The following is a 24,755-nucleotide window of genomic DNA, read 5'->3' as shown; positions in this document are numbered from 1 at the left end:
CCCAAAAGAATGCCTTACTTGCCGTATTTTTAACTTTATTGTTAATTCAAATTGTGTAAATCACATCAAATTTGGCCAATGAATTTTTAAAAAGTTAATTATCATTTTCTTAGTCGTTAAAGAGAAGTTTGACATTACTTTGGATAATTACTTTCCTAATAAATTATTGATTGACTGCTTGATATGTTTATCTGTGTATAACCGCATCACATGTATGATTCGCGAGCAGGGCAATAGATGCAGCTATGGTTCGCGCCGTTCAACCCTCCGGCAGTGCACACTTTATTTTTATGTTGGATCGGGCCGTACGACCTCGACATTATTTGTCCATGCTACGTGCTTGGTACTTTTTCAGATTTGAACTGTTTTAAATTCCTTTAAATATAGATTGTTAACTGAAATGTTATCTATGAAAGAGCCTATGACTTCCTGCTATCAACTGTTACTTGTTCATGACATCCATGCTTAGTGTAACACTTAAATTATATCATTATTGACCCTAGTAAGTGTCAAGTCGACCCATCGTCACTACTTCTTTGAGGTTAGACTGGATACTTACTGGGTACATATTATTTATGTACTCATACTACGCTTCTGTACTTAAATGTACAGGATCTGAGGCAGGTGCATCTAGCCACCAGTCCGACGCGCGTTCCTCATACTTGACCGAGATTTCACGGTGAGCTGCCCCTTCTGAGTCGTTCAGCAGCATGCCGGAGCCTCCTCTTTTGTTATTACTGTCTATTCTGTTTCAGGCAGGAGGATATTTATATTCTTTTGTACATTCTACTATTTTCCCTAGGACTTGTGACACTAGTTCCTGGCACACACACTGTAGACTATTATTTTGGGAATGTATTTCTATCATTATAACTTGTTAATTATCGGTTGTTTAAAAATTTAAGTTTTAAAAATGTTGAGATTGTTTTGGTAAAATAAATGAGCACTCACTAGTTGATTAGGGTTGGCTTACCTAACAACGGTGTTGGGCGTCATCAAGACCTATATTGGAGTTTGAGTCGTGACAACATGGTATCAGAGCACTAGGTTCACGTAGGTCTCGCAAGTCATGGGAAAACCCAATAGAGTCTTGCGGATCGGTATGGAGACGTCTGTATTTATCTTCGAGAGGCTATAGGGTGTTAGGAAACTACTCTTTATTCATCTACTATCGTGTAGTTGATGGTATACTAAATTTCCTTCTTCTATTCTCTGACATATGGTGAGGGCGCGCACGGTAGATGTTCCAGACCTGGGAGGAGCTACTCCCCACGTTGCTAGAGGCCGGGGGAGGGCACCGGCCCGAGGTAGGGGACGAGGGCGTATTAGAGCTGCCCCAGTTGCACCACCGGCGGATCTTGCGGGGGATCCTATCATTGAGAAGTAGGGAGAGGTGCCCGTAGCTGAGCCTACCCCGGCGGACTTTATGACAGCACCGGGTTTCCAGGAGGTCATGGGCCGTATGTTGCGGTTCGTGGATACCATGACTCGGACTGGTTTATTTCCAGCAGACCCAGCCACATCTCAGGCGGGAGGGGGAGCACAAACCCCTACTGCTCAGTCTCCTGGTCATGCAGATGCATTGTATCAAACTCTGGGTGCCTTACCCGCGGATGGGGCACATCCATTTGCCGCAGTGGTACTCGAGCCCAGGCCAGCTGCGGATGGCGATCCGCAGAAGTTATTGGACAGGTGGACTAGACTACACCCTCCTATCTTCGAAGGTGAGCGTCATGAGGATGCCCAGGATTTTATTGATATGTGCAGGGACATACTGCACAACATGAGGATACTGGAGTCTCATGGTGTTGACTTCATTACTTTCTAGCTGGAGGGCAGGGCCCGTAGATGGTGCCAGTCTTATATTCTCGGTAGGCCAGCGGGTTCTCCACCCATTAATTGGAGTCAGTTCACACAGCTTTTCTTAGATAGGTATATTCCCCCCTCTGAGAGAGAAGAGTTGCAGTATCAGTTTGAGCATCTTGAGCAGGGTCAGATGTCAATGATCGACTATGAGGCGAGGTTTTCGGAGTTGTCCCGCCATGCATTGATGATACTTCCTACTGATGCCGAGAGAGTGCGACAGTTTGTTGGAGGGTTGCATTCTGGTATTAAGGCCAACATGGCCCGAGAGGTTGAGTTGGGGACTCCTTATCAACTGGTAGTGGAGATTGCTCGGAAGATTAAGGGCTACCGTCAGAGAGGTAGAGAGAATATGCAGCAGGACAAGAGGGCTCGATTCTATGGAGAGATTAGAGGTGCCCCGGCTAGGGGAAGAGGTCAGTTTGGGAGGGATCGGTCCGCCAGGCCCCCATATTCAGCACCACCACCTCCTCGAGGTGCTCCAACGCGCCCCTATTTTAGCGTCATACCAGAGAGTTCTTACCGCTCACCAGCCATCCATGGTTCTTCCAGTGGGTATTCAGGTCCCCAGGGTTCTTCCAGCTCCCACTTTAGTGCTATACCGTAGAGTTCATACTGCCCACTGACTATTTAGAGTTCTCTAGTGGGTATTCAGGCCATCAGGGCCATACTTCAGGTCAGCAGTCTATGGTGCCGAGAGGTTGTTACGAGTGTGGAGATCCGGGTCACATAAAGAGGACCTGCCCTAGACTTTGGGGCAAGGCAGTACGGTAGAGTCAGCAGCCCATGATTACAGCACTGGCCGCCCAGCAGCCTAGAGGTGGGGGATAGACTGGTAGGGGCCGTTCTAGAGGTGGAGGCCAGACAGGAAGAGATCAGCCATCTACTGTTTAGTTAGGTTGAGGCCATCCAGCCGGCGCCCCAGCCAGATTTTATGCTTTTTCGGTCAGGCCAAATGCATTGGCCTTAGATGCCGTTATCACATGTATTATTTCCATCTGCGGTAGAGATGCTTCAGTGCTATTTGATCCAGGGTCTACCTATTCATATGTATCATCTTTGTTTGGTCATTTTCTGGATATTCCTCATGAGTCCTCGGGTACTCATGTTCATGTGTCCACTCTTGTGGGCGATTCTGTGGTTGTGGATCGGATCTACCAGTCCTGTGTGGTCACATTCTATGGTTTTAAGACTAGAGTGGACCTCATGTTGCTTGATATGACCGACATTGAGGTCATCCTGCGCATGGATTGGTTATCCCCATATCACACCGTCCTAGATTACCTTACCAAGTCTGTTACTTTAGCAATTCCAGAGTTGCCAAGGTTGGAGTGGAAGGGTTCCTTAGTTAGTTAGTCGGGTTATCTCTTTTCTGAAGGCTCGACATATGGTCGAGAAGGGTTGTTTGGCTTATCTAGCTTATGTTCGGGACACCATCGCAGAGTCTTCGATGATTGATTCAGTTCCAGTTGTCCGGGAGTTCGCCGATGTGTTTACTTCAGACCTTCCTGGCATGCCACCAGATCATGATATTGATTTCTGTATTGATTTGGCTCCAAGAGCCTAGCCTATATCTATCCCGTCGTACCTATGGCTCCGAAAGAGTTGAAGGAGCAGCTGGAGAAGTTATTAGCAGAGGGGTTTGTCAGACCGAGTGTGTCACCTTGGGGTGCACCAGTGTTGTGTGTGAAGAAGAAGGATGGGACTATGCGGATGTGCATTGATTACCGCCAGTTGAATAAGGCTACCATCAAGAACAAGTACCCATTGTCGCGTATTGATGATTTGTTCGACCAGTAGCAGGGTGCTAGGGTGTTCTCTAAGATCGACTTGAGATCAGGGTATCATCAGCTTAAGATTCGGGACTCAGATGTTCTGAAGGCTGCTTTCCGTACTAGATATGTCCATTATGAGTTTTTGGTGATGTCCTTTGGCTTGACTAATGCCCCAGTGATGTTTATGGACTTGATGAACAGGGTCTTCAGGCCTTATATATATTCTTTTGTTATCATCTTCATTGACTACATCTTGATATACTCACATAGCCTGGGGGAGCATGAGCAGCATTTGAGAGTAGTGCTTCAGACCTTGCGAGAGCAGAAGCTATATGCTAAATTCTCTAAGTGTGAGTTTTGGCTAGAGCCAGTAGCATTCTTGGGGCATATTGTATCAGGAGAGGGTATTAAGGTGGATCCCAAAAAGATTGAGGCAGTTCAGAGTTGGCCACGTCCTACTTTAGTGGATGAGATTAGGAGTTTACTGGGTTAGCAGGTTATTACTGCCTATTTGTGCAAGGCTTTTCATCCATTGCATCACCTCTGACTAGATTGACCCAGAAAGGTACTCCTTTCCGTTGGTCCGATGATTGTGAGGCGAGCTTTCAGAAGCTCAAGATAGCTTTGACTACAGCACCGATTCTAGTGTTGCCTTCCGGTTCGGGGATGTATACGGTATATTGCAATGCTTCACGCGTTGGCTTGGAATATAAGTTGATGCAGGAGAGGAGAGTTATTGCATATGCTTCACGTCAGCTGAAGATTCATGAGAAGAATTACCCTGTGCACGACCTAGAGTTAGCAGCGATTGTTCATGCTCTTAAGATATGGAGGCATTATCTATATGGGGTATCATGTGCGGTTTATACTGATCATCGCAGCTTACAGGATTTGTTTAAGTAGAGGGATATCAATTTGAGGCAGCGTAGACGGCTTGAGTTACTAAAGGATTATGACATCGTCATTCTTTATCATCCGGGCAAGGCAAATGTGGTCCCGGATGCCTTGAGTAGGAAAGCAGAGAGTATAGGTAGCTTGGCATTCATTTCAGCGGAAGAGAGGCCACTAGTTTTGGACATCCAGTCCTTGGCTAACAGACTTGTGAGGTTGGACATTTCAGAGCCCAGCTGAGTGCTCGCGTGCGTTGTTGCTCATTCATTATTGGGGTAGATCAAGGCTCGGCAGTTCGATGATCCGTACTTGGCAGTTCTCAGAGAGACGGTGCTACAGGGTAGTGCCAAGGACATTTCTATTAGCGAGGATGGTGTTCTGCGACTCCAGGGTCGCCTATGTGTTCCTAATATCGATGGCTTGAGGGAGAGGATTCTAGAGGAGGCACACAGTTCACGGTATTCTAGTCATCCAGGCGCTACGAAGATGTATCGTGACCTGAGGCAGCATTATTGGTGGCGGTGGATAAAGAAAGACATAGTTGAGTATGTGGCTAGGTGTTTGAATTGTCAGCAGGTTAAGTATTAGCACCAGAGGCCAGCTGGCCTACTTCAGTAGATGCCTATACCTGAGTGGAAGTGGGAGCGCATTACTATGGATTTCGTGGTTGGGTTTCTGCGGACATTGCGGAAGTTTGATGCAGTTTGTGCCATTGTCGACAGGTTGACCAAGTCGGTGCACTTTATTCCGGTTGTGACTACTTATACTTCAGAGAGGTTGGCTCAGATCTACATTCGAGAGATAGTTCAGTTACACGGTGTGCCTATTTCCATCATATCAGATAGAGGCCCTCAGTTTACTTCCCATTTTTAGAGAGCCGTACAGAGTGAGTTGGGGACCCGTGTAGAGCTCATCACAACATTTTACCCGCAGACCGACGCGCAGTTAGAGCGGACAGTTCAAATTCTCGAGGACATGCTCAGAGCATGCGTGATTGACTTTGGAGGGCAGTGGGATCAGTTCTTGACTTTGCTGAGTTTGCTCACAACAATAGTTATCAGTCCAGCATTGAGATGGCTCTATTTGAGGCTTTATACGTTCGATGATGTCGTTCTCCCATCGGGTGGTTTAAGCTTGGTGAGGCTAAGTTGTATGGTACAGATTTAGTGAAAGATGCCTTCGAGAAGGTAAAGTTGATTCAAGAGAGACTTCGCACATCTCATTCCAGACAGAAGAGTTATGCAAATTAGAAGGCGCGGGATGTATCATTCATGGTAGGCGAGAAGGTTCTCTTGAAAGTCTCGCCGATGAAGGGTATTATCAGATTCGGAAAGAAAGTCAAGTTGAGCCCCAGGTTTATAGGCCCATTTGAGGTGTTGAGGCGAGTTGGGGAGGTTGCCTATGACCTTGCTTTACCCTCCCCCCCCCCACCCCACCCGCTTATCGGGAGTTCATCGAGTTTTTCACGTATCTATGCTTTGGAGTTATCACGCTGACTTGTCTCATGTGTTAGACTTCAGCACTATTCAGCTAGATGAGAGTTTGGGTTATGAGGAGGAGCCAGTTGCCATTGTTGATAGACAAGATCGCCAGCTCAGATCCAAGAGGATTTATGTGGTGAAGGTCCAGTGGAGGGGCCAACCAGTCGAGGAGACGACCTGGGAGTCCGAGGAGGACATGCAGAGCAGATATCCATGCTTATTTAGCACCTCAGGTATGAATCTAAACCCGTTTGAGGACGAACGTTTGTGTAAGAGGTGGAGAATGTAACGACCCGACTGGTCGTTTTGCTTTCTAGAACCTCGTTCCCCTAAATAAGCCTTCCCGTCCTTTCTTTTAATGATTTATGACTTGCAAGGATGGTTGATTCGGGATTTGGGGGAGTTTGGGTTAAAAATCAGAACACTTGGTTCCTTAAGGTTGGCTTAAAAGGCCAAGTTTGACTTTGGTAAACATTTTGAGTTAATGACCTCAAAATCGGGATTTGAAGGTTCCAACGGGTTCGTATGATGATTTCGGACTTGGGCGTATCTCTAGATCAGGTTTTGGATGACCTGGGAGCGTATTGACCCCTAATAGTGAAAGTTGATTCCTTAAGGATTTTGAAGTTCTAAAATATTTGGTTTGTAGCGGGTTTTTGTGTTATCGAGGTCCGAACGGAATTCCTAGACTGAGAATAGTTCTGTATTGTCATTTGAGACTTGCACACAAAATTTGGTGTCAATCCGAGTAGTATAAGTGTGTTTCGTTACATTGGATGTGAATCGAAGAACTTGAAGTTCATAAGTTTGATTCAATTGGTTTTAGGGGGTGATTCTTAGTTCTAGAGTTTTTCAGGCGTTCCGAGGGTTCGAACGAGTCCGTTTTATGATTTCAAACTTGTCGGTATGTTCGGGCGGGGCCCCGGGGGCCCCGAGCGTCAATCGGACGAGGCTCGAGCGGAGTTAGGAAATTTTGGAAGGAGCTGAAGCTCCGGGTTGCTGTCATAACCGCACTTGCGGTTGGCCAGCCGCAGGTGCGAGACCGCAGAAGCGGTCGATCCTTCGCAGGTTCGGCCCAAGGGGAGGAGCCCAGGAACAGCAGATGCGGCTTGATCACGGCCAACCCTACACTACTATTAAGCAGCGAGAGAGGTCGAAGCAGCTTTTACCCGATTTAGGGTCGGGATCGAATTCCACAGAGAGCTAGATATTGGAGTTGGGTGACTATCTAAAGTGGAGTTGTGTGTTTTCTCCAAATTGCACTTTCTACGTATTTTTGGATTTTAATTATGATTCTAATTCTATAAACTACAATGCTCAATTTAACTACTATAAGCTAAGATTAAACTATTGCAAGTTGTTCAAATGATTAAAGGGCACTAGGGTAGTGACTTTCACCTAGGTGGTCAATTGATGGAATCTTGAGTCTAAAGCTAGATTGACACATTTGGGGAGTATGATATAACCTTTGCTCGATTCTACTCACTCTATACCGCTCGGTAGTTCGAGTGATTTTTCCCGAATTGACTTTCTCAAGATCAATTGGGTATACAAATTTGCCCAAGCAATTGAGGATCAAGTCGGGTATTACGATCTCTCGGTTTAACCCTTTAATTGGGTCTATCAATTCTCTTGAGTACGCCCCAATTCCTTGTTGGACTAATTCTAGAGACTTAGGCTCTCTTTCTCAAGAAGAGCAAAAGTCAACTAAGCACAAACTAGTGTTTGCAACCACTAATTTTAGCAATTAAACATGGAATTAGCCCAAATATCAAACACCCATAGTCAATCGAGCTCTAAAATACAAGACCCATAAATTACCCACTCTAGGGTTGAGCCACAACCCTAGCTGATGGGTCTAGCTACTCATATTTAGAGAGAGAAACAAAGAAATAGATGAAAAATAACTCATATCAATTAATTGCTAAGATAAACTAGAAGATTCAATGTTGAAATGAAGATAAAATTGCCCAAAATAGCTAAAGAAACGGAAGTCACGAGCGCAGCTCAGTACAAAATCTATCTGCTTAACCTAAAAATGAAAACGAAGCTATTTATACTAAGCTGAAAAGTTTGGACAAAAATACCCCTTTCGGGGTTAGTGCGGACCACACAAAATGGTGTAAGGCCGCACTAGGGCTCTGAACACAAAATTCCAGCTCTCTGAACTCAGGCAATGCAGACCGCACAGAATGGTGTGCGGCCGCGGTGGCTTCTAGTGCAGTCCGCATGAAATGGAGCGCGGACCGCATTGGCTTCAATCTTCAAAACTGGCACCTCTCTGATCTTTGGCTCTGTGGACCGCACTAAATCGAGTGCGGCCGCAGTAACTTCAATGCGGACCGCATTAAATCTTATGCGGCTGCATTGCCTGTTGGCCTGGAAAACACCTTCTTTGAATCTCACTTGTGCGGACCGCACAGAATGGTGTGCGGCAGCACGGGCCCTGTTTTGCCTGAGCTTTGTCTTGTCATGGTACTTGTGCAAGTTTCACTCCTTTTTGAGCTGACCTTTGACATCTTGTCACTTTGTTGATCAAACCTGCAATCAAGTACAACTTGTGAGCCTTTTGGGACTATTTCGTACAAATTTCTAATCAAAACATAAGCAAGGAGAAGTATAAAATGTATCAAAATCCCTAGTTATCACGGCTCCTCTTCCGCAGAAGCGAAACCGCAGATGTGGCACCCAGACCGCAGATGCGGCCCCAGCCAGCCCCATCAAATTTCTTAGATGCGGACCTCTCCTCGCAGAAGCGAGACCGCAGATGTGGTCCCCTAACCGCAGGTGCAGAAATCGCTAAAGGCAGTTCCTTCATTTAATACGGAAAATGTGTCATTTTTGACACAATTTATTCATTACTTGGGCGATTTGGGAGCTTCCAAAGAGGGAATTTCAACCTAGCATTGTGAGGTAAGTTATTTCTACTTAATGTGAGTTTAATACTTGGTTTTTGGGTAGATTAACACATAAATTAGTGGAAAATTATGGAATTAGAGTAAAACCTAGGGTATTGATAAAAATAAGATTTAATCACGAAATTTGTTATAGAATGAAGTAACAATCATATATTCTTGATCCTTGCGTTATGGGTAACAATTTTCTTCAAAAATTTGCGGAATTCGGGCATGTGGGCCCGGGGATGAATTTTAGGAACCTTGCATTTAGGGTTGAAAAATTACTTTAATAGTTAGAATATGAACTCTTGAGCTTGTATTGACTAGTTCTTACCCCGTTTGATTAGTTTTGGATCGTTCAGCTCCGAATTTGAGGGTTTGAGCGCGTTCTTGAAATTGGAAGTAAGCTTTAGAGCAAGGTAAGTCTCCTTTCTAACCTTGTAAGAGGGAATTATCCTTATAGGAGAAATAATTGGATATTTGCCACTAATTGCGGGGGCTACGTACGCTCGAGGTGACGAGAGTCCGTGCGTAGCTACTATTATGCTTAAGTCCGGATAGTCTAGGGCCCAAAAGCATGCTTTACTTGCTATATTTGTAAGTTTATTGTTAATTCAAATTGTGTAAATCACATCAAATTTGGCAAATGAATTTCTAAAAAGTTAAACATCATTTTCTTACCCGTTAAAGAGAAGTTTGACATTACTTTGGGTAATTGCTTTCCTGATAAATTATTTATTGACTGCTTGATATGTTTATCTGTGTATGACCGCGTCGCATGTATGATTCGCGAGCGGCGCAATAGATGCATCTATGGTTCGCGCCGTTCGACCCTTCGGCAGTGCACATTTTATTTTTATGTTGGATCGGGCCGTACGACCTCAACATTATTTGTGCATGCTACGTGCTTGGTACTTTCTGTGATTTGAACTATTTTAAATGCCTTGAAATATAGAGTAGATTGTTAACTGAAATGCTATCTATGAAAGATCATGTCACTTCCTTCTATCAACTATTACTTGTTCATGACATACATGCTTAGTGTAACACTTAAATTATATAATTATTGACCATGGAAAGTGTCAAGTCGATCCCTCGTCACACCTTCTTCGAGGTTAGACTGGATACTTACTGGGTGCATATTGTTTATGTACTCATACTACGCTTCTGTACTTAAATGTACAGGATCTAAGGCAGGTGCATCTAGCTACCAGTCCGGCGCGTGTTCCTGATACTTGACCGAGATTCCACGGTGAGCTGCCCCTTCTGAGTCGTTCAGCAGCATGTCGGAGTCTCTTCTTTTGTTATTACTGTCTATTATGTTCCATGCAGTAGGATGGTTATAATCTTTTTGTATATTCTACTAGTTGCCCTAGAACTTGTGACACTAGTTCCTGGCACACACATTGTAGACTATTATTTTGGAAATGTACTATTATTATAACTTGTTAATTATTGACTGTTTAAAAGTTTAAGTTTTAAAAATGTTGGGATTGTTTTGGTAATATAAATGAGCACTCACTAGCTGATTAGGGTTGGCTTGCCTAACAACGGTGTTGGGCGCCATCACCACCTATAATGGAGTTTGGATCGTGACACTTACAATGTCACTTGGTTTTTTTTAGTTATTTCACTTGACTTAATGAGATTGTATTTTCTTCTACTTTTAATTATTGATAGATATATAGATTTTCAATATATAAAAATTATTATTTCAAGAAAAAAATAGTTAAGTGTTTTTAAATTCGAATTAAAAAAGAGTAACTAATTATTAATAAAATATAATGCATTATTTTTAAAAAAATTAAATTCAAAGAAAAACTAATTATTATCCACTTGGGTTAATGTAGAGGCTTTTTTCTTTTCTTTTAATAATAAATATAGATAGATTTGTTAAATACTTAACCTGTATACCTATTCGCTCAATTAAAGTGTCTCACACACACTGTGCCATATCAACAATATGTGTTTAATAGGTATCTGTAACTTGAGTTCAGGTGTCCAGGTGTCCAATAGGAATAAGGTTTAGTTTAAGGGGTTGTTTGGTAGGATGCATTAGATAAGCTAATGCATGCATTAGCTAAGTGTATTAATAATACACTGTTTGGTAGACATTTTGAACCTATGCATTAGTTATGCAAGCAATAGTTATACATCCTATTTGGTATTATCCTATGCATAACTAATGCATAGAAAACAATGGTAATGCAATGGGTTTTAATGTATGCATTGTCCTTCAAAATTTATGCTTGATTAAAATATGCTAGTTAGTATATTAATGCAAGTTCAGAATAATCCAAATAGTAAGAAATAAAATTATATCCCTAGTAAATTAATAAATACTTAGCATATTTCTTGGTAGACAAATAAAATAATTTTTAAAACTTTTTCATATAAAAATATTTCTCAACATATGTTTCTTTTAAAAAGTTAGAGTGTGGACTAGTTTTGAGGGCATTTTTGTAAACAAACAATTCTTTTAGAAATTGTGCAATGCTTTAATACATCAAACCAAACAATGGATAAGAAATATGTCAGCATAACTAATACCGACATGACTAATGCAAGCATAACTAATACCAGCATTACTAATACACTCTATTCAGCATTATTCTTATGCACACAAGTTTAAGGGGCCAATTACATGTTTGGCTAAATAGGAAGGGGTATTAAGAGATTATGAAAACCCCAAAGCATTAGGGAAAAGTAAAAGGGATATCAAAATTGGAATGGAAATTGGATAGTAAAATCCTTTTCCTTGTTAAAAACAAATTGGAAAGGTCCTTTTATATAAGGGGGCAATCAGCAGTCCCATATCAAGCGATATGATATCCATGGAAGGAGGAAAAGGTGCAGAATAGCTGAAGAACAAATTAGTAACAGTTTGAATTCGGCGTGGTTGCCTGAAGAGCTTCTTCTTCACATCTTCTCATACTTTACAAGCAGGGAATTGATTTCAACAGTTTGTTTGGTTTCCAAGAGATGGCATCGCCTCGGAAAATCTTCCCTAGCAATTCTGGATTATAGCGTCGAACCATTATTCTCCTCTCGAAAGCACGTTCTCGCAAGTTTCTTAAAATTCGTCGACCAGATTGAAGTAGAAAGTCCAAGACTTTCTACTTCAATTCCAGTTCGTGTCTTGAAACTTCAACTCAATCGGAGACTCGAACGGGAAATCACTCAGCTGATGAAATCGTTGGCAAAATTCAACTTCACTGAGTTGTTCCTTCACTCTGTAAGCATTAAAACTATGCCTTCCGTACTTAACAACTCCAATTTCCTTTCCGTCCTGCATTTAACTGATTGCCAATTCCCTAACCGACGTTTTTCTGCAGTTCCCACCTTGTTTTCTTTGCAACAACTACTTCTCTATGACGTTGTTATTGAACATTCCCAGGATTTCTTCCTTAACCTTTCCCAAAAGTGTCCTTGTATTGTGGAATTGACTCTCACAAACTGTTCTGGATGTGAGTATATCGACTTACCTGCTGGTCAGTATAATAAACTAAAGAAACTCCGGCTGCATAATAGTTACTCAAAATATAGTCTTGGTTATGGTTACTCAGAACTATATAAGTTGCAAAGGGTAAGAATAGCGGCCGAAAATCTGGAGAGGTTTTACCTTTACTATAAAGGAAGGAATCAGATTGACTTAGATATTGGACAGTGTGGACAGCTACAGTTCTTGCATTTACACTGTGAACAAAACTTTCCTGCTGGATTCCATACAACAAATATTTGCTCTATGTTTCCTCACCTTAAAACTCTCTTTATTTATCTTAACAGGCCGCTGAATGACACTCTCCGTGTGGTGAGCGACCAGCTTGAAATCTTAATTGTATGGAATAAGTATGACTTATTTATACCAGTTGATTTCGTTACTCCAAATTTACGTACATTTACATATATTGGTGGAGAAATTATTACGGACTTTGCTCCCATAGATGCTTCCAAGATTAGAGAAACTCGGATTGAATTATCCTCTTCGAAAACAAGCAACGTGGATTGGTTTGTGAAGCTGAGATCTTATATCGCAAAGTTTAGCAAAGATACTGTTCTATGCTTGTCCATCTATGAAATGGCATGGTTTCATCTACATAATACTGACGATCTTGGGATTCATCTACCATGCCCTATCAAGAAGCTGAAGTTACACATATGTCAGTCATTGCCACAAAACCACTGCAAATCACTTCTGGATTGTTTGCTGTGGACTTCCCATCCGGAGATTCTTGAGTTCGACTCAAACATCAACTTCGAATTGGTCTTGCGTAAGGAATTGGATTATATGGTAACAGAACAACATTGTTGTAAGGCTACTCTTGTTCACCGATGCTGGCGCCTTTTCTTAACAGATTTCAAGATTGTCAGATCCAATTCCACCAAGAGAAATGAACCAAAGTACTTCACTATTCTATTCACATGGTAAGCCATGTCACATATAGGTAGTTTATTGTTATTATTATCATTGTTATTTTGAGTTGGAGGAGGAAAGACGAGTTAAATGGTTTTATGAGGATGAGTTACTGCAACAATTCCTTTTCTCTTTTTTTATTTTTTATTTTTGCAATTGGATTATGCTTACTCCTTTTTAATTGGTGGGCCAAATTGTACTTTAACACTTACATTTGTGTTCATCTGAAAGTTACATAATGTTCTTCAGTCCTCTCTCAACTGTGAATTTATATCATTCTTTTGTGTTTCTGTGGATGTCTAATGAATGCCGGAATAGATGCTTCTCTTGCTTAGACAAATAAGCAAGACAAAGAGGACTTGCGACTGCAAGTCTCATATTATTGATAACTATCGTTTACAGCGAAATAATGGGATCCTGACAGGTAAAATAGATAATACTAGTTGTGTTGTGAAGTAGAGAGGCTGATGAGATACATGAGTTGTGTATCCTCTTTCCGCCACCATTACAAGTAACCAACATCACATTGTTTATTATAAAAGAGATAGCAGATGATAAGTTAACTAAAGCAGTGGCAATTTGATTAGTTTGTCTATCAGATGATAGTTTGACGAAAGCTGGCTTTGCAGCCAGCATTTAATGTGCTCTGGCCTTCTTCAGTTACTTCAAAATCCAACTTACCGTGGAAAAGAATGGGGTGTTTCATCTTCCTCCATCCAAATGCCCAGCTTGTGAAGCTTCTGTGTTTGTTTTTTACTTTTTTCTTATTCCTATTGCAGCTCAGAATGGACCCTCTGAACTTCCATTGGTAAATTATCTTTTTCAAGTTCTTCTTTAAGGGACTTGACCTCCTCCTTCATAAATGACCAACTACTTTTCTCGTCTGACTTGCTATATGACCGTTCCCTTGTACTGCATCCATACCTTCGTTGTAATTTAGGAAGTGTATGAGCATGTATAGAAGCTTACAGGTCTGTCTTTTGTGCATGTATGTTCTTCCGCAACCTCAGGTTATAGCACTCGTTTTGCCTTGGCTTGTTAGATCCATGTTAGAATTCGTGAGTGCTCAATGTGTTGGATGTATTATTCAGATATTCTGTCAGAATTTGTGTGATCTGTGGTGAATATGGTGTTCAAATTTCTGAATAGAGTTATAGTAGGAGGTGAAGGAAACAAACAACTAGCCATAATATAAGCAGTATGAATATTTCAGATTTATCCGTCCAAAATATGAAAATAAAGATTAGTAGTAGGCTAGCTTCTAGTTTGTCCTTTTTATTGAATGGGTGAGATTGCTTCTAGGTTAATGTGATGATGGAATATTTTATGCCAAAAATTGAAAGGATGCAACAGCGAGCTAGTATACATATTTGTTGACGAATTCTAATTTTGTGACTTTTGATGCTTGGCGTTCATTTTCTAGGATAGGCATTATAGAAGTTAGCTTTAGTAGTTCCATTCATTTTCCCGTGGAAACTTGTCAAGTTAAACGGAAGCTAATCTAGCTCTAGCTTTAAGATTTTTAGCCTTGTTGATATCTATGAAGTTTTAAACAGGAAACTGAAGTGTAATCTACTATAGTTTACTGCTGGTATGATGGTTGGTGAGGAACTAAGGATCTTGACACTGAATATGTCCTATAAGATGGAGGACGCATTCACGACTTTTATTCTATCATTAGCAGGATCAAGATATTTAGGCTCAGATATCTCAAAGCAGAGGATATTTTACATGGATAACAATTCTTATAGGTCAACCTGTCATATTTTGAGCTGCATGTGTGCTTTCATCAATTGACAACTTTACACAGTCCATAATCTTGTGTAGCAGTAGCACTAGCCGGTCATCATCTGATAGTGAGGGATAAGTCCATGATTATATATTAGGCCAGCTAGTGTTCTCTTGCAATTCCTGAACCAGCTTACTGATATTTTAATGCAGTGGACTTCAATTCTTGTTGCTGCAACTGTTGTTGCTCACTTATCAAGAAATAATCCAACATCCATCATACAGCTTCTATGTTGAGCATGGTCTGTTTTAATTTCCAGCTTAACTAGATGAACCATTAACAAGAAATTGGTAGGACTCTTGATAGCGATGATCATGTTTTAGCTTGTCTAGGCGCCTGCATTGAGATGAAATTAATGTTGAAAGATGGACCTTCGGAGCAATGAGATAAACCAGATGATAGGAACACACTCTCCAAAACTGTGTAAGTAAGGCATACAAGGTCATTCACACGGGCAATTTCCAGCACATGCATTTTGTTTTCTAGAGCTCCTGAGATAAGGACTGGTGATGCTGCATACAGAATGGCCATCTTAAACATCCGCAGGAGGAACTTGCAACTAACAGTTTCTTCTTAAGGATGCAACATATTAACCGTAGTCTGTATGATTTTTCTTCCCTGTTGAGGGTGTTAGGCTAGTTTGTAGTGTCTTGCTTTAGATTGTTAGTGGTACTGGTTGTGTTTGTATAGTTTTCTGCTCGGATTGCCTAGTACCTTTCCATTATTCTGATTATTGATATTGCTTTTTCCATTTATTTTTCTGATTCTTAGGTTGCCTCCTTTTCATCTCCTTGTGCTAAGGGTCTTTCGGAAACAACCTCTCTACCCTCTAGGGCAGGGGTAAGGTTTGCGTACACACTACCCTCCCCAGACGCCACACGTGGGATTATACTGGGTTGTTGTTATTGTTGTTGTTGTTGTTGTAGTAGTTTGTATGATTGTTCTGTGCTCCTTATTCTTTCCAATGCCCGTATCCTGCCTCCTTTTGCTCAGCATCTCAAATCATTTCCTCTATTACCATATTTTCCTGTTCCTTCTGTTTCAGTTTCCATGTTTGCGAACAATTTTCCCCTATACTACATGTTTAAAACTCTCTTTATTTATCTTAACTGGCCACTGAATAACACTCCATATGGTGAATAACCAGCCTGAAAGTTTAACTATATGGAATAAGGACGACGTACTGATTCCAGTTGGTATTGTTACTCCAAATTTACATTCAATTAGATATGCTGGTGCAGGAATTACTAGGGACTTTGCTCCCATCAATGCTTCTAGTTTGTTTTGAACAAGGAAAGGTTTTGACTTCCCGTTCCTCTTCCCTAAATTTGAATGGTTCAAGGGCAAAATTGGCCTTTTTTCCTTGTTCTGAAGCACCCGTTAGACGTAAGAATATTTTTGAGCTACTTGGCTGGTGGGAGGGTATTTTTGAGCTAGTTGAGTAACACGAAGGCATGTTTGTGCCCAAAACGAAACAGGGGCGAGTAAATGTGGGAGCCACCTACCGCCACTTGAATATCCTAGTTCTAGTTAATATCCACCCTTTTATTTCTCCTTTTTTTTTTTTATATATTTATTTTGGGAGTAGAAGAGTTTGCAAGAAGGAAAAATAAAGCTAATTTTAACCGTTTTATTTGAGTCAATTCTCCACCATAGGGACCGGCTTCAAGCCTTCAATTAAGCTTGTTCTCCACCTTAGAATCCAAAATACACCTACCTAATATACACGGGTGAAATTCAAAAATAGCCACAGTTTCAAAAGTAATTGAAATTTAGACATTTTTAGTGTAAAGATAAAATTTGAACAAAAACATTATTAAAAATCCGGAAATATTCCAGCATAATATGCTAGAGTTCAAATTTTTACATATGAACTTTTATAATGTACTGGAGTTCCATCATAATATCCTGTAAATTTATATGCAGGAGCTCCATAATCCCGCATATTATGCTGGAACTTTCCGTGTCTTGGAGTTCCAACATAATATGCTGGAAGTTTATACGCAAGAGCTCCATAATCCCACATATTATGCTGGAACTTTCCGTGTATTAGCAAAACAATGGCTATTTTTCAATGAATTCGCTAACACTGGCTAATTTTTCGATTACCGGTCCGAAAAATGGCTAGCCTGTGCTATTTCTACAATATAAATCAGTAGAGCATAATGGCAAAATTTGTTTTATACCATTCACTGCAGAAATAAACTAGGAGTAGTAGATGATTCTTCCCAAGTTAGTTTGCAGTATCTTCAATGCGAAAAATATTACGTAAACACTAAGGCCCAGTATCAGGGAAGCTCTAGTGGTATTCACATATTTAGTGGAGTCACAACTCCAAGATACTACAATAAGTCTTACCTTAATACACAAGTAGAAGACATCCAAACATTAAGATGGTGCCATAAAATGCAGGTAGATAGACTAATGTTTCAGCAATTAATTGCAACAACTGTCTCACATTCGTCTAATCCACAAACTTATCCCTTGGGCAAATGATTGGACTCTACGCGGTTTTCGCTCAAATTGACCTCACAGACAACATTCTCACTGTCCTCCTGATCTTAATCAAATTGTCTCTAGAAATAAATACCATGTGTGTCACACTGAACTTCAATGCAAGGTGAGAAACCATCCCAGCAACCTTTGAGTTGTCCTTCAGTTCCAGCCACAGACTCATTTTTCACATTTACTCAAAGCAGTCCCCACCAAAACTCAATCTTTTTATCAGATGAACTTTCTTGAATGACTAGTCATATGCAGTAAAGACAACTTACAATGCAGAAATCCATTCAGCTGGATCGGCCAGAAAGCCCCCGAAATGATTCTGATGGTACCAACCACGTTCACAACCAACGCATAGTTGAAACTGAAACAGCTGACGACTTCAAGAAGAAAGAACAATCATGGTAAGAATCTTAAAACCGTAAGCTTCAGTGTTTAGTTTGATCATGTAATTTCCTCATACTCAATAAAACCAATTTTTTTTTGTTTTTTTAGCTTTTGTTAGTTAGTTTGTTTGTTTCTAGTGTGCTTTTCATCTGTTTTGCAGGTTTGCGACTTGTCAGATTCCAACTGATCTCACAATTCAAGTCGAAGATGTCACCTTCCACGTTCACAAGGTAACTACAGAGATTATATCCAAACTAATCGAAGCATTATAATTCATACCAAAAAAATTCAGATAGTAAACACCATAACTGGAAACAAGACTAAAAGAGAGTAAGTTGCTTTTCCTAATTAACACGCCAAGAACATGATTATAATTCTACTCATCATTAAGAATATATTGCTGCATAAGGTTTCAACATATGATCACCTGTATAATTCCAAAAGAAGCCTTCCTTGACTTATCATTGAAATGACCTTGTAATATTCTTGCCAACTTGGGAGAACAGAACAAGAAAGTGAAGATATTGACCTGAAAAAAGGTTAAAAGAGTGCTGCAATAATTAAAAAGTTTAGGAAAAGAAAAACAAACTAAGAGTCAGCAATCAGAAAGAAAATAAATTAAATTACAAACAAGTGAAGCAATATAAACTCTTTTCAACAGCTATAAAAGAGATCTTCAAGCCCGATTTTCACTCCTTGGAGTTCTGCAATAATGTATTTATCAAAAAAAAAAAAAAAAAGAGTGCTGCAATGATGTGATTACCTGTTATTTACTTGTCCTCATACATTCACCGGCTTATGAGAAGTTGATTCAAGTTCATGTACTCCTGAAACAGTATCCACTGGTTTCAAGGTGTGGCTACCTAAGAACAATTAAGCTTCCGCGGCCAAATTCACATTTAGGTTATGACCTCAAGCTTGAAAAGTTTCCAGGCGGATCTGAAACTTTTGAGATCATATTGAAATTCTGTTATGGCCTACCTATAAGCCTGAACCCTGACAATGTCGCAGCAGCAAGATGTGCCTCTGAATTTCTAGATATGACAGAAGCAATGGAAGATGGAAACTTAATTGCTAAGACAGAAGCCTTCTTCACATTTGTAGTCCTCTCATCATGGAACGACACCATCACTGTCCTTAGATCATGTGAGATTCTATCACCATGGGCAGAAAACCTTCAGTTGGTTAGAAGATGTTGCGACTCAATCATTTTGAAGATTTCCAGAGGAAATTCAGCTGAGGAGAAGCTGACTGAAGAGAACTGGTGGTTCAAAGATGTTACTACTCTCCATATTAACCATTTCTTACGGATAATCACAGCACTGAGGGCAAAAGAAATGAAGCCTGAAATCATTGGCTCATGTATAATACGCTACGGGGAAAAATGGTTGCCAAGCACGGACACGAAAACAGAAGAAATGGGAAAATATGGTAACAGAATAAATGATTTTCATGTCATGAGTGGGAGGAAGCAAGAAACGAACATTGGACAGAATAAGGAGCGTAGGACAATCATAGAGAGTCTTGTTAGTATACTGCCTCCTCAAAAGGAAGCTGTTCCTTGCAAGTTCCTCCTGTGGATGTTAAAGAAGGCTATTGTGTATGCACCATCACCAGTCCTAGTTTTTGAGCTCGAGAAAAGAATCAGCATGGTGCTGGAAAATGCCACCGCGAATGACCTTCTGATCCCTACTAATTCAGTAGGCGAACAAACAATAGAGTGAGTTTCTATCATTTGATTTAGCACATTGCTCTAAAGGTCAGTCTTTCAATTTTCATCTCAATATAGGCACTTAAAGAAAAGATAAAACTTGAGGAATCCCAAATAGAGTCTTACCAAATTCCGTTAATGGTTCATCCAGTTCAACTGAAAAACAGACCATGCACAATTTAGAAGCTGTACAAAGGATTTTGGATTATTTCTTGATATACGAAAAACAACAGCTACAGCAACAAGGATTGAAGTCTACAGCATCGAATATCAGTAAACTGGTTGACAGCTACCTAGCAGAAATTGCAAGTGATCCCAATGTCTCCATCGACAAGTTCCAAATTTTAGCTGAATCTTTGCCACGAGAAGCTCGAGCAAGTCACGATGGCCTCTATCGAGCCATTGATACATACCTCAAGGTCTCTCTCTCTCTCTCTTAAATTTTTCTGTCACTTATATACTTCCTGATGTACAAGTTGATAAAGAATACTAGTGGTTTAATATTTTCCATAGACTCATCCCTCACTGTCAGAGCATGACCGCCGAAGGCTGTGCAAGATTATGGACTGTGGGAAGTTGTCACTTGACGCATGCGCACATGCAGCACAAAATGACAGGTTGCCTCTAAGAATTGTTATCCAGGTATAACTGCAAAAAGATTTCTACTCCTAAACATCACGATCGAGCTAAAGTATATAAAAGCTGACAATGAGCCCTTCATATTGTAAGGCATATTCTGTCTCTAGATCCTTACTAAGCATCATGGCAGAAGTAAACAATAGCATAATACAATTCAGCTTCTTAAAACTTTCTAGATGCTAACAAGGCCAGAATCTTACACTAGAGCAAGATTAGCTTTTATTTGACGTTACAAAGTTGAATGGTGAAATAACTGGATATAGTGGAGCTAACTTCTACGGCATCAGGGGTGTGGCCCAGTGGTCAATGAAGTGGGTTGACAACTATGAGGTCTCAGACTCAAATCTCAATCGAGGCAAAAAAACAGTAGGTGAGTTCCTCCCATCTGTCCAAGCCTTGATTGGTAGAGTTACCCGGTACCTACACTGGTGAGAGGTAGCAGATACCTGTGGAGTTAGTCGAGGTTTGCGCAAGCTAGCTCGAATATCACGATTATCTAAAAAATAAAAAATAGAGCTAACTTCTATGTGCGAAATGTGCAGGCATCAAAAGCCACAAAATCACAATTGGATAATCTTACACATTAATTAGCTTGCCATTGCATTCTTTTATTTTTAGGCACAAAATGTCTCGAAACCAAACATTAAAATTCAAACCTAGAAGCATCTGACCCATTTATGTAAAAGACAATTAGAAACTAGTCTACTAATCTTTATTTTCTTACTTTGAATGGCTATATCTGAAATAGTCATCCTGTGTATCTTAGGGCAAGTTGTTTGTTTTCCTCACCTCTTTTTCGAACTATATATCAGAAATATGAACACCTTATCCACCTCAGAATTCAGATAACACAAATACTATTAGCACATGCAACAAAAGGACCAGAAGAATAGACCTTATCTGAACATACTAGATGTATCAGGACATGGTGGAGCTTCATCGAACCAGCAAACAATGTGAAACTTGAGGCACATATCTGGAAGAAAGCTGCAGTAAATATTTTGAGTGAAATTGCAATAAGAATGTCTAACATGGATTGCTCAAGTGGGTGAAAACCTTGGATATCAGGGTTCAAATCACAACGGAGCCAAAAAACGCTAGGTGATTTCTCTCCATCTGCCTAAGCTTGGTGGGTAGAACTACTAGGTACCTATGCTGGTGGGAGGAGTAGGTATCGGGTAGAACTACTAGGTACCTATGCTGGTGGGAGGAGTGGGTATTGGGTAGAACAATGGAGATGCGAGCAAGCTGAACCAAACACACCGTCATAAAAAAAGCCTAATATAGATCTAAGAAGCCAAGGCAAAAGAAGTGTTGTAAACTAAGCTTACAAAAAGGGTTATCAAAAACTAAGCTTGTAAAAAGACATATATGTACCAAAACAATACCAAATAGCCTTCTAAACATGCTCATAAACTTATGGATTAAAAAAGAGAGAAACTTGCAGGTTTTGTTCTCAGAGCAAGTGAAGATGAAGGCTGCAATACAAGGGAAAGATCATATACCAAGTGATGACGAGTCAGACAAGGAAAGTAGTCAGTCACCTTCCAAGAAGGAGGTCAAGTCCCTTAAAGAAGAACTTGAAAAAATAAAGATACAAATGGAAGAGCTTCAGAGGGACTACTCGGAACTGCAACACGATTATGAAAAAGTAAGCAACAAAAATACAAAAACAAGCTGGACATTTGGGTGGAGGAAGATGAAAAAATCTGCTCTTTCCGATGGAAAATTGGATAGTGAAGTAACTGAAGAAGGCCATAATAGATCAAATGTAGGCTGCAAAGCATGCTCTCGTCGAAGGCAGTCTATATCCTAAGATCCTAAAGTTGTGCTTCTTATCAGATCAGACAGAGTGTCAAATTACAAATTGTTCATCTAATTTAATGAACTCATCATCTGCCATCTTGTTTGTAAGTAACTATGTAATAATGTTATCACTAATGGACATGGTTGCATCACCTGCATAATTCAGAAACACAGTCATTTATCTAAGTGGCATTTATACTTTACAACAGAACCAGTATCTTCTGTTCAACAGATCAGGATCCCATCATTTCCCTATAAAGAATAGAAATCAATCATATCACACTTCCAGTCAAAAGTCCTCTTGATCTTGAAGATTTCTTCTTTCTTTTGATCAAATGTTTTATGTAGCTGTGGCTTCCCACAACAAAAGAAGAAGAAGAAGAAGAAGAAGATATGAACTTCCTAATACACATTTTTAGCCTGACGACGATAAAAAAGAAGTCTGGCCTCATTACTTCTTGCACAAAGCAAGCTTTCTCATTTAACCATTGGAGATGACTAAATCACAAACAGTTTATTCAACCCAATTTCAAGTACCATCTCTGATCATCCATGTAAGAAACAATACAAAAGAAACTCATCATGTTCCAGCTTTCAACTCACAAATATCAAATTATCTCCAATGAATGAAGGTAAATACATAGAACTTCAAATAATTATAGAGAAGTTGACATAAGTGATATACTCCAGGATAATACACCAACATTACTAAACTGAGCTATGGAAGCACTTCACCCAAAAAACTCTCTGACAAAGATCTCCTCATTCCAATTGGAAAAAGGAAGTCTACCTAGCAGCATAAGACCTCATACTGCTCCATGGGAACTTCGCTGGTGCTGCACCAACATTACTCCGATCTCCATCATAGCCACGACTAGTGCTCGTCTCTGATTTAGACCTCCCATATTTCTTCCCGTCAAGCCAATGCATCTTCTTAGGTTCATCATCCTCAACAATGCTAGATTTTGATTTCTTGCTCGTATTCTTCTTCTCCTCTTCGAGTATCCGGACTGGATATAGGTCCGATGAGATAGACAACGGGTTCTTAAGAGTAACATATGCTTTTTTGTAGTCTGGTTTAGCTATCAACAACCCACCTCTCTTCTTCTTCTTCCCATCCATGTTAAGGGTTTGGACCTTCTCCACCTCAAATCCGTATAGTGACTCCAAAACTCTCTTTATCTCAATCTGTACAAATAATCCAACGCACCTTTGATACTAAGTTCTTCGTTCATATTTCAATTTAACTTGTATGAATTAGTATTTCTCTCATTATGTCAATGTGTATATAAAAATCCTAGAAACTTCTTGAAGCTAAGTTTCCAAATCATATTTTCATATCACTTGTACCAAAAAATACCTCTTTATTTCGATCTGTATAGAAAAATAAAAACTCTACATGTTATGATGTTTAAGAAAAAAATGAACATTTTACAAAAGCTAAATATGCTTAAAATATAAAATACTCTAGCAATGACTACAGAAAAAAAAGGTTTAGCAAAGTTAAAAATGAAAAATTCAAATTTGGAGTTAATCACTACCTTAAGACGAATCCTCCTTTTTACTTGAGAAATATTGGATTGTCTTATCTCAATATGCACGTAAAATTGCAAGAAATCAATGAAATTAAGGTTAAGTATATAAATACATTTTGGGTTTCAGACCATCAGTTCATTCTCGTTTTCTCCTAACTTTTCTCAGCCGCAGTCTGCACTATTCATTCTTCAAGTCTTCACAATTCCCTCTTCAATGTCTTCATTCCATCAATGGTAAAAGTTGCATTTGTGCCATTAACAGGGCTTCAAATACATATATGTTTCTTAATAAAAGTTGCATTTTCCATTACTGGGAGTTGCATTTGTACCATTAACAGGGGAATTTGGGTTAGCAGACCAAACTATGGCTATGCTTGGAATCTGACTATGCAAACTTCAGTGATTGAAATTCACTTCATGTGCATTACACACTATGCTTCTTACCTCTGCATTGAGTTATCTTATCGGGTAAATTGATAACCGATATCTTATCGGTTCGACTATCGGTTTAGCATATTCATAAACCTATAACCCATATGCTAAACTGATAATGTTCACAACCGAGCCGATCGATGCACAGCCTAGTGGGAACTCTCAACAAAGTGGTCTTGAGCTGAAAGATGAATAAAAAGTTACACAAATATATGGCTCATTTTACATCATAAATTCAAAAGTTCTTTTTTTCTTAAATTCCGCACCAGTACTTTCATTTTTTACCCCCACTTATTCTAAGGGTAGAATTTTAAGGTCAAAAATTAAATATATTATCTATGGAATAATCGAGGGACAACACTAGTTAAATTTGAAGTTCTACCCATGGGACAATCAAAGATAAAAATTCAAGATCATCCATTTTGAGAGCTATTTATGTACTTCACCCCTTTTTGGCTTGGGCTGGGTTGACAGGCCTTAAATTCTATGGACTGTCTAGTAAGAAAATGGGGCATTTGCATCTACACCCGCTTTTTGTGTCACATTTTAACTTGTGTCCGCTTTGCAAAAAAAATTGCAAGCGTACCCGCTTTTTCGCATAACTTCAGCATACGGGGCTGAAGTAGCAAAGGC

General features: G+C 40.0%; 3 protein-coding genes across 3 annotated transcripts; 2 read left to right on the top strand and 1 right to left on the bottom strand.

The window, feature by feature from the left end:
- The first annotated feature begins 11,618 nt into the window (after positions 1–11,618).
- Positions 11,619–13,573, top strand: LOC109219768. The gene is made up of 2 exons (XM_019384243.1): positions 11,619–12,374; positions 12,694–13,573. Coding segments are annotated over exons 1-2 (645 nt in total). The 5' UTR covers positions 11,619–12,372; the 3' UTR covers positions 13,337–13,573.
- Positions 13,574–17,561: 3,988 nt separating this feature from the next.
- On the top strand, positions 17,562–22,341 carry LOC109219767 (BTB/POZ domain-containing protein DOT3-like). The gene is made up of 6 exons (XM_019384242.1): positions 17,562–18,016; positions 18,160–18,229; positions 18,836–19,719; positions 19,862–20,129; positions 20,224–20,352; positions 21,797–22,341. The coding sequence occupies exons 1-6, from the start codon at positions 17,886–17,888 to the stop codon at positions 22,163–22,165; spliced, it is 1,851 nt and encodes a 616-aa protein (XP_019239787.1). The 5' UTR covers positions 17,562–17,885; the 3' UTR covers positions 22,166–22,341.
- A 326-nt stretch (positions 22,342–22,667) lies between these two features.
- On the bottom strand, positions 22,668–23,610 carry LOC109219766. Its single transcript, XM_019384241.1, has one exon. The coding sequence runs from the start codon at positions 23,275–23,277 to the stop codon at positions 22,942–22,944; it is 336 nt and encodes a 111-aa protein (XP_019239786.1). The 5' UTR covers positions 23,278–23,610; the 3' UTR covers positions 22,668–22,941.
- Between the last annotated feature and the right edge of the window lie 1,145 nt (positions 23,611–24,755).

The sequence above is a fragment of the Nicotiana attenuata genome, unplaced genomic scaffold (genome assembly GCF_001879085.1).
Source record: "Nicotiana attenuata strain UT unplaced genomic scaffold, NIATTr2, whole genome shotgun sequence".
Taxonomy (NCBI): Eukaryota; Viridiplantae; Streptophyta; class Magnoliopsida; order Solanales; family Solanaceae; genus Nicotiana; species Nicotiana attenuata.
This window is presented reverse-complemented; position numbering and strand designations above follow the sequence as displayed.